The 10510-nt window shown below is 36.2% G+C and overlaps 1 protein-coding gene and 1 pseudogene across 1 annotated transcript; both read right to left on the reverse strand.

The window, feature by feature from the left end:
• Window positions 1-223: 223 nt before the first annotated feature.
• Window positions 224-3783, reverse strand: LOC147283179 (GDSL esterase/lipase At1g09390-like; annotated as a pseudogene).
• A 208-nt stretch (window positions 3784-3991) lies between these two features.
• Window positions 3992-9777, reverse strand: LOC147283180 (uncharacterized). Its single transcript, XM_086248376.1, has 3 exons — window positions 8193-9777; window positions 8033-8085; window positions 3992-7909 (listed from the first exon to the last, which is right to left on the reverse strand). Exons 1-3 carry the CDS (start codon window positions 9775-9777, stop codon window positions 3992-3994), a joined length of 5556 nt encoding a protein of 1851 aa, XP_086104502.1.
• Window positions 9778-10510: the final 733 nt, after the last annotated feature.

The raw sequence follows: 10510 nt of genomic DNA on the forward strand, positions 1-10510 counted from the left end.
CCACTCTGCACCCAAGTTCGATCCACCCTCCTCCAAAATAAAATTATAATAATTATAATAATAATAGTAAATGGGACAAAAATGTAAATTTTAATGACATAGAAAACCTTAGCAAACTAGCTATAAGAGTAAATTTATTAAAATTAAAACTATATATAGAGGTTAAAGTAATAAAAATACGACCTAAACTACAAGAGAAGGAACGTTTGGCGCCTCAAATTGTTTAGGTATTGCAAAAGTAATCAAACTTGATTCTCGGAGTGGAATATTTAGTGGAGAAGTATTTTTGAGGCAAATATTTTGTTGGAAGCTTCTGTATAGTGAACTCCATCCCAGCTTATGAACTTTGATTCTTCATTACAAACATTGTAACCAGGTTGCCCGCATGTAACATTGGGATTGTAATTGTATGGTGGCCCCCCATAGCCACAACATGCAATAAAGGGATTTTCAAAGCCTGTATGAAATAAAATCCATTAATATATAAGGATCCAAAAATTTATATTCTACAATAATTTAGCAAATGTGACATTTTTCTAGTAATATGCATGTTGATTTATCATATAAAAGTGTCTCATATACATATATAATATCACCTATGACCTATGATGACATACAAATTTTTTATTTTATTTTTTCTAAATTGACTATGTAAGTGGTAGTGTGGTACCATATTTGGCTGAATTGGCTGTGAGGTGATATTTGATGGCATATATATCCACGTACACAATAATAGCATTCCTCATTTCTGATCTGAGTTCTTGGCATAGAGCATGCAATTGCTTGTTAAATGCTTTAGCAGCGTTATTAAGAGAGTTGAGGCAGCCATGGTGATAAAAACTCTTTCTAGCATTTCCAGCAGCCCCAGCAAGTTTTTGTGGGAAGCAACCCAGCGGTCCAGTATTGTGCACCCAAAAGTATTTACCACCATGTTGGTATATACTCTATATTCAAAATAAACCCGAAAACAAAAAAGAAAGAGAAATTTAACAAATTAAGTAAAAAGAAAAACCATAATCTAGCATATATTGGAATGTAAGAGACTTACCCAAATAGCATCTTTGATTTCAGCAATGAAAGATGGGATTCTTTGAATAACTTGTGGGTATGAAAGATAAAAGAAAGACCCAGCCAAGTCATTTTGTCCAGTGTCAATTGTATATACTGCACTTTTGAATTCATCACCACCGACTAAATTCTTGTAACCTATTAAGAATGTTTATATGTTTCTTATGTACAAATTACATGAACAATATCATGTGAGACTGTTTCAGATGTACATTTCTATATATATTTAATTATATATACATAGAGGAAGATGTAAGTAAGGATGTCCTTACTTTTATAAAAGAAAGAGCATATTTTCTATGTACCATCAGGCAATGCAATTGGATGATAAGTACCGTTCAATTTGTAGGCCCCTCCTCAAGGGTCATCATTATAAACAAATTAGTCAAATCGGTAATTGTTTGGACATCTAAAAGGTGCAGACAAATACAGTCCATTGGATAAAATTGAAATAATGTTAGCCATAATAAACTATAGTTAAATAGTTTCTCATTTGGCTGATTTTTTGTAAAGGTGATTTTTGAATGATGTTCTAAAATATAGACAGTTCCAATTATTGAATTGTACGCCTAGAGATGATATTCTTACTTAAAAAAAAAAAAAAAAAAGACAATATCTTTACTTGAAAATTTCTCATATATTATATTATATATATATATATATACAGACTCCTTCTATTGAGGTAGGGCTCACACGAGTTGTTTTGTGTCGATCCGAACCATTTATTTTTTACATTTCCATTAATAGATCATCCTTGTAAAAAATTAGCCAAATCGGAAATCATTTGCATATCTAACTTTGATCAAATAAATGAACAAACCAAATATTTTCGATGAAACTGTCCATTTATTTTATCAAAGTTAGATAGGCAAATGATTTCCGATTTGACTAATTTTTTACAAAGATGATCTATCAATGGAGATATAAAAAATAAAAGGATTGGATTGACACAAAACAACTCGTGTGAACCCCAACAAAATCATACCTCAACAACTTTTCTCTTTGCAAAATGTTTATTCTTTAATTAAAGAATAGACGCGTATATTTTATTGATTTTTTCCAGCATTAATTGATCTTATTCTTAGCTGGATTTAATACTTTAGAGTATAAATCATCGATCGTAACCTGTTTCGTGGTTTTAACTCTCATAGTTTTGAGCTTCCATTCATCGTTTAGATTTTAGGTAAACGTAAAATATAACATCGAATGATAATTTTATACCCTAAAATATAGAATCTTATACCCTATCATAGAAAAATATAATAAAACGATCCATGTCCGTCCTTTAGTTTAAAAATGTTCTTTAGACATGAGATTTTTTTATGATTTTTTTTTTTTCAAAATTTTAGGGTAGCTAGAGAATCATCGTTCGAGGTTATATCGTCCAAGACTCAAGAGTTAAAATTTATAATCTAATTGAGGAAACGAGAGCCCAAAACTCAAGAGTTAAAACTTAAAAGTTAACTAAAGAACGGGGCTTAATCGACAATATATACCATAAAATATTAAACCCTTTGGAGAATGAAATAAAAAATTGTAAAAAGTAATAATAAAAATCCACGTTCGTTCTTCTTTAATTAAATAACAGACTTCCTACATAGAGCAAGACGTACTATATATATATATATGTATGTATGTATGGGCGTGGCTCTTTTTATGATTTTTTATTCAATTTTTGACAAGGTTCAACATTTTATGATATAGGGTTTTATATTTTAGGGTATAAAATCATCGTTCAATGTATATTTTAGCTTTTAACTCTTAAGTTTTAACACCCAAAACTTACGAGAGTTGAAAACCTAAAATCGAACTGAGGAACAAGAACTTAAAATCATGAGAGTTAAAATTGAAGAATGAGTCTCAATTGACGATTTATACCCTAAAGTAACCCTTCTAAGATTAAGATCAAAAGGTAAAAATGAAATCATAAAATATATATGAACGTCCTGCAAAAAGAAATGCCCATATGTATATATATACATAAAATTTGTTGAATAAGATTCGTAGAATGTTGTATATAACATTCGCAGTTTAGGATTACCAACTTAAGAGTAATGTTCTTTTATCAGACCGTGAACATTGATTATACATTTAGTTAAGAGTTAATATAATCAATTATCAAAATTCACAGTTTAACAAGACATAATATTATTATATTGGCAAACTAGACTATATATACCTTTTGATACTAAGTGAAGGGAGCGAGCTCGAAATCGTAAGAATTGAAGAACTTGAACATCCAAACTAAAAGGTAGAAATCTAGGAAGGGTGGATGAACCACTTATTACAAAATTTACTCCGTTGGTGAAATTTGGGCCCAAAGATTCCAGATATGGAGTCAAATAATGAGTATGCAAACTTTCACCTGTTTATTAATTAATTAGCAAACAAAACAAGTCCCTTGTTCTTGAAAGATTTTCATAAACTAAAATAATTGAAAAAAAAAAAACATTTGGATCATTTTAGAAACTTACAAAGAAAATCGATTATCAATCGTCCGTCACATAATCTGCCTGCTGGCTCATGGTGGTAGCGATGACAGTGATAGTGGTGGCGGTGGTGGGAGAAAATACGTCCGTTGGGAGGTCCAAAACTAATTCCAAGTCCATTGAAAAAACCACCTGTATCCGAATTTGAATCGCCAAAATTAAATATGACTGGCTTTTTGTTACACGTACAATCAACAAAAGGAGGAAGTGATGAGCAACATGACATTATAAGGATCAATTTATGGAGAGGAAAAAAAAGAGAGCCTCTTTCCCTTTTCTCACTCATTTTTGCTTCAATCTGTGCTCATTTTTTTTTTTTGGCCAAAGAACATTTCATTTCACAAAAAAACAATTACAAAAGAATACAAGATGACAATAGAAAAACAAATCAACTACAAAAAAACTACAGCTATACAAAGAATTCTATATACGAGCTAATCAGAAGGAAGTCCATCAGAAAGAAGAACTCCAACAATAGAAGATGGTGGGTGAGAAACCCAGTCCTGTGGACACATCTTCCTTCTAGCTAGCTTTGAGATTGAATCTGCAACCCCATTAGCTTTCCTATTCACCTTTGACCATCTGATCTCTGCAAATTTGGAAGACAAACTCCAAATTTCCTTCAACAACACATATAATTCCCAAGGAGCCTCTATATTCTTGTGCTTAATTGCATCAACCACAATTCCTGAGTCAGATTCAATGACCACAGATCTAAAATGCTGTTGTTTTGCACACTTCAAGCCTTCTCTAACTGCCAAAGCTTCAGCAACCAAAGCAGAAGGGGCAGAGATACTCACAGCACTGCCACCCAAAACCTGGCCTGTACCACCTCTTATTACCACTCCAAGCCCCGCAACATGGGAGAGCTTATCCCAAGAAGCATCACAATTAACCTTAACTGCAGGAGAAATTGGAGGCTGCCACCTAACCACAGTCCCTTCAGATGAAGGCATCATTGTTGTAATCTGTGGGTTAGAAATCTGATTCGAAACAAATTCAAATCTAGCTTTTTTAGCATAAAAGCTAGTAAGAATAGGATCTGGCAAAGTTCCATTAAACACTGCTTTACACCTCCCCTTCCAAATGGACCAGAAAATGAAACTGATCCAAGTCAAAACATACATTTCATCCTCCTTCCATGCTTCTAAAACTTTAAGTAACCATTCATCAAAGTAAGAAACCCCCTGCTTATCAATGACATAACCAAGACAATCAAACCAAACTGTTTCCACCCAGGGGCACAACAATAAAGCATGTTCAATTGTCTCATCGAACTGATGACATATGGGACAAGTAGGACAACTCAACGCCTTCCTTTTATACAACTTCACACATGTAGCTGCAGAATTAGACACAGCACGCCATAAAAATTGTCTGACTTTAGGTAAGGTATTAGATTTCCAAACCTTCTTCCAGACACTAGCATCAACCTGGTGAGAGACATTAGCAGGAACTAGATCCAGACATTTCCTTTGATCATGCAACCAGTAATAACCAGATCGTACAGTGTAAACACCTGATTTAGTATAAGGCCAAATCAGCCTGTCACCACTGAGACCCTCAGGAATTGGGACTTCCTCAATCCGTTGTTGTAAATCACGGGTAATGTAATAACCAGCAGCTTCCACATTCCATTGTTTCCTTTCCCAATCAATGAGATCAGCCACAAATCTAGGAATGTCAGAGGCTGCTGCCACATCATTCTTAAGAATAGCTTCAGCCTTACCAGAAATCCAAGCATCAGTCCAAATATTAATGGACTTTCCATCCATGACTTGCCATTTTGCTCCTGCTTTTAGCAAATCTCTCCCTGCCAAAATACTAGACCATGCCCAAGAAGCTCTACATCCCTTATTAGCATTCCAAAAGTTGGAGTCAGGAAAGTAAAGCCCTTTCAACACCCGAGCCCATAAAGCCTCTGGCTCTGCCATCAACCTCCATGCTTGTTTAGCAAGTAAAGCCGTGTTAAACTCTTCAAAATTTCTAAACCCCATACCACCCTTTTGTTTAGAAGATCCAAGCTTTTCCCAACTCATCCAGTGGATCCTTCTTTCATTCTCTTTCTGGCCCCACCAAAAACCAGCCAAGACAGCATCTATATCATCACATACCCCTTTGGGGATTTTAAAAACCTGCATTGGATAAGTGGGAATTGCACATGCTACTGCTTTTAAGAGAACCTCCTTCCCTGCTGTGGAAAGAAACTTATGCTTCCATCCTGTAATCTTTTTCACTATGGAGTCCTTTATATAGGCCAAGGCAGCCTTCTTGGATCTGCCGCATACAGTAGGTAGACCAAGATATTTCCCTGGGTTCGCATCAGCTGGCATCTCCAAAATAGTACATATATCATGAATAACATCCACAGATGTATTTGGACTAAAGAATAAAGAAGACTTTTGACAATTTATTCTTTGTCCAGAAGCTCTACAGTAATCCTCCAAGATTTGCTTTATGACTAGACAATTAGTTTTTGTTGCTTTCAAGAAGAACAAGCTATCATCAGCAAAAAAGAGATGGGTAAGAGTGGGCCCTCTCCGTCCGAGCTGAATACCCTTTAGAGATCCACAAGAAGCCGCAGCCTCAATCATTTTTGAGAGAACATCCCCTACTATTAAGAATAGATAAGGAGACAAGGGGTCTCCTTGTCTCAAACCTCTAGAGGGACTAAACATCTCCCCTGGCTTACCATTGACATGAATAGAGAGGGTCACAGATTGCACACATTCCATAACCAGCCTGATCCATTTTTCATGAAAACCCATTTGAGACATTACAGCTTCTAGGAAGTCCCATTCCACTCTGTCATAAGCTTTATTCATATCGACCTTCAAACCGAGTTCACCCACAATTCCATTCCTTTTCATTTTAATATGATGAAATGTCTCATGAGCTACGAAAATATTGTCATATATTTGCCTTTTAGATACAAAGGCCCCCTGGGTAGATGAGATAATCTCAGGCAGGAAAGTCTGTAATCTATTAGCCAAGATTTTGGATAGTATTTTATATGAGAAATTGCAACAACCAATTGGACGAAATTGAGAGAATTCCACTGGGTCAGGAACCTTTGGAATGATGACCACTCTGGTCTGATTCATGGGCTTGAGTAGAGTACCATTATTCCAAAAATCTTGAGCAGATCTGGACACCAAAGAATTAACAATTTCCCAACATTTTTGATAAAATATACCAGAATACCCATCTGGTCCTGGAGCCTTAAGAGCCCCTAAGTCAAAAACAGCCACTTTAACTTCCTCCAAACTGATAGGTGCCACTAGAATATTATTCATCGTTGATGTCACCACTGGTTGTACACAATTCATAGCAGCAGACCAATCTCTTGGTCCATCACTAGTGAAAAGGTTTTGAAAATACTCCTTGAAACCTACTTGAATGGCTTCTTCGGTATCCAACCACTCACCATTATTATTTTTCACACACAGAATCTTATTATATTGCCTCCTTTGGACTGTAGAAAGGTGAAAGAAACTTGAATTCTTATCACCATGATTTAGCCATTGGATTCTAGACCTTTGCTTCCAGTATAGTTCTTCACAGTCCCAGAGATGTTTTATTTGACGAGAGAGACCCTCAATTGTAGCCTTATCCATAAAGTCACAAGGCTTATTCTGTTCTAGAGCTAGATCATTCTTAAGCTCCTCAATTCGTTTCCTGTTATTCCCAAACTGTTCCTTACTCCATCTTGTAAGTTCTTTGGCCACAAAATGGAGATTTTTACACCATTGTACTGCATTATAACAACCATTACCATGTCTCCAATTCCGTTTCACCACTGACTTACAATCCTCATTATTCAACCAGTATGCTTCAAATTTAAACAGCTTAGGAGATTTGACTTCAGAAAAATCAGTATCTATAACAAGAGGGGAATGATCAGAGCCAAGATAAGGAAGGTTAAACACTTGAGCTCTAGGATTAGAGTGAAGCCAGCTAGGACTTGCTAGGGCTCTATCTAACCTTTCCTTAACCCAATTATTCTCCCTCCCATTTACCCATGTATACTGCATACCATTACACCCCAAGTCAATCAAATTAGAAACTCTTAAAAAAGACTGAAGGTAACTAAGTTCCCTAGTAGAAAGACAATTCCCACCCTCCTTTTCAGAGTTCCAGGCCATCACATTCAGATCACCAACCAACAACCAATCACCATTATTCTTCTCTCCAAATCTAGATAAAGAATTCCAGAAGCTTGGTTTATCGACATCCACTGGTGGACCATATACACATGAGACAGTCCAAAGCATCTGTCTTCCCTTAGTAGTCACTGTCAAAGTCATAAGATTTCTTGAAGAATCATTGACCCTTACCTCAATATCACTGGACTACCAAAGAGCCAGGCCACCTGACAATCCAATTGGTTCCACATAATGACTTCCAGTAAAAAACATAGAGCTCTTCAAAGTTTCAAGCCTCTCAGTTTTCCCTCTAGTTTCCATCAAAAATACCAAAGAAGGACAAAACTTTTTCCTAATGTCCTTTAAGGACTGAACTGTCAGGTCTGTCCCCAATCCCTGACAGTTCCAACTTAGTATTTTCATGGCGACTGTGGGGCTGATTCTGGCCAGCTCCCACAACCATTTATCAAAGAATCCTTTAATAAAGTACCAAGTCTAACATGTACATCCATTAGAGAAGTATGATCTTCCACAAAGTTCAGGTTCCCACTAACTTTCTCATACTGTCTACGAGGTCTACCCCTTTTCCTTATCACAGAAGTACCTCTTTTGCTGAGTTTGGGGGGGAGGGAAGTATGGACTAGTAGAGCAATTGCATCACCCCTTCTCCTTTTACAAGAAATAATCTCCAGCTCTTCCTCCCTTTCTCTTTTGAACCCCAGTGTCTTAAAAATACGAGTAAGATTAACAATTGTCGAACCTGACTCAAACAAACCCTTATCCACAACTGGCTGAAGAGGCATAGAAACAGGGGAAGATACCTGATCAGCTGGAAGTTCCGCAGTGTACAAATCTGGTTCAGATGATTCCTCAAAATCTGGATTACCCAACTGAATAGCCTGGCAAGTAGAGGTGATAATCGGCAGCTCCTGAGGACAAGTCAGCTCATCATTGCCATCATCATTTGATTGCAGCACTGGAGTCCTTCCGTTGCTTATTGATTCCTGTATAACCCTTGAAACAGAACTTATGATGGAGACAGACACAGAATTAGCCTCATTGCCAACAATACTTGGTTGCTCTTTATCCTTGATCATCAGCTCTTGTTTTTTAGAATCTACAACCATAACGTTCATAGAAGGCTCGGAATTAATCATGTTAGTAGTAGAAGTTCCAATAGAGGAGATCACATCTTGTATAATTCCAACAGCCGTAGTAGAGATAAGAGTTGTAACAGTAGCCTTCGCCTGCTTTGTCTTAAGTTTCTGCATCTCCACACTCAAATCTAAGAAATTGTCAATAACTGGTGTCTTGTCAGGAGCCCTTCCTGGCCCCAAGCTATGCCAGAGAGACTTTTTCTTAGGCTCTTTTTTCCTCAGCATAAAACCCAAATTCACAGCAGCCTTAGTTCGTAGCTTTTCACCATATTTCATCTTACCCCTGTCATCAAAAGTAATCTCATCTTCACAATCTTGATGACAGTGTCCTAATCGCCCACAATTATAGCAAAAATCAGAAAGTCGCTCGTATTGAATCTTAACCCTCACTTGGCCATTATTCCCATCAGGAATCCACAAAAAGCCAACCAAAGGTTGAGTGATATCCACCAAGACCCTCACACGCAGTAAACCTCTGGGAAACATATCAGGGTCCTCTATCTCTAAAACAGCCCCTATCCTTTCTCCAAATTTATGGGCAACCTCCTTTGTCATAAGTCCCCTTGGGAGATTTGAAATCTGAATCCAGAATGGAACGTCAGAAAAACAAAGATTCCCAATAGACAAATCATCTGGCCATCTCACTATGCTCATACAAAACCCTTTAACAGACCATGGACCCCCATTTAGGATTCTTCTAGCAACTGCTTCACTAGCACAAGTTATTGTGAAAAAACGATCCTTTAAACCCACCATTTTAACATCACCAAAATCCTTCCAAGCTGCAAGTAAAATACCAATAATTGTTCCCCTATGAGGTATTTTTTCGGCAATAATTGCCCCAGCAAGAGTCACAGAGGTCATAGGATCTTCAACACTGGTCATAGTTGCTACAGAACGAGACATAATTGTAGCCATAACCTTTCCTAACACAGAAAACCGAACTTTGAAAAGACGTAAACCCAGAAATCATGCAACACCAAACAAAAAAACTCAATGGAACAACAATGTCTCTGAGAGAGCAATCTGTGCTCATTAATTAGTCATTAAAATCACTTATATATGTGTATAACCACTAATATGAATAAAGAATTAAATTAATATTTTTTCCAAATTTCCGGAATTACTACTGAATTAGTGTTGTCCAAATAGAAAATTTGCGGTTTCGGTGAGTTCTTTATTCTTTAAATTATGATTAATCTAAGAGGCCCAAAAAAAAAAATCAATGGTGAATGAGAAAGAACGGAAAATTAATTCTATTTCATAAACAAACGAGTCATACAGTAAAAAATGAATAATTTCCTATTATTTACTTGCCAATAGGCAATAGGTGGGTGGATCCAAAACATGAATGAATTTAGTATTATTCACTTGCTCAAAAAAAAAAAAAAAAAAAAAATCCTACCAATTATTTTGGTTGGATGAAGTCTTTACTGATAATTCAGATTTTTTTTTTTTTTTTTTATCTTGGGAGAGAGAGGATTCGAATTTAGAAGTTTAATTAACATTAAGAAGAGTCGAAAGCTAGTTCGATCTACCACCACGTCACAAGCTAGTTGGTTGATAATTAAGAACTTGATGAGTTAGAAGAGTCGAAAGCAATCATAATAAGGTTATATTATAGTACTTCGTCCGTTGGAAGAGGCTAGCT

The sequence above is a fragment of the Dryas octopetala genome, chromosome 6, assembly GCF_963921425.1.
Source record: "Dryas octopetala chromosome 6, drDryOcto1.1, whole genome shotgun sequence".
NCBI lineage: Eukaryota > Viridiplantae > Streptophyta > Magnoliopsida > Rosales > Rosaceae > Dryas > Dryas octopetala.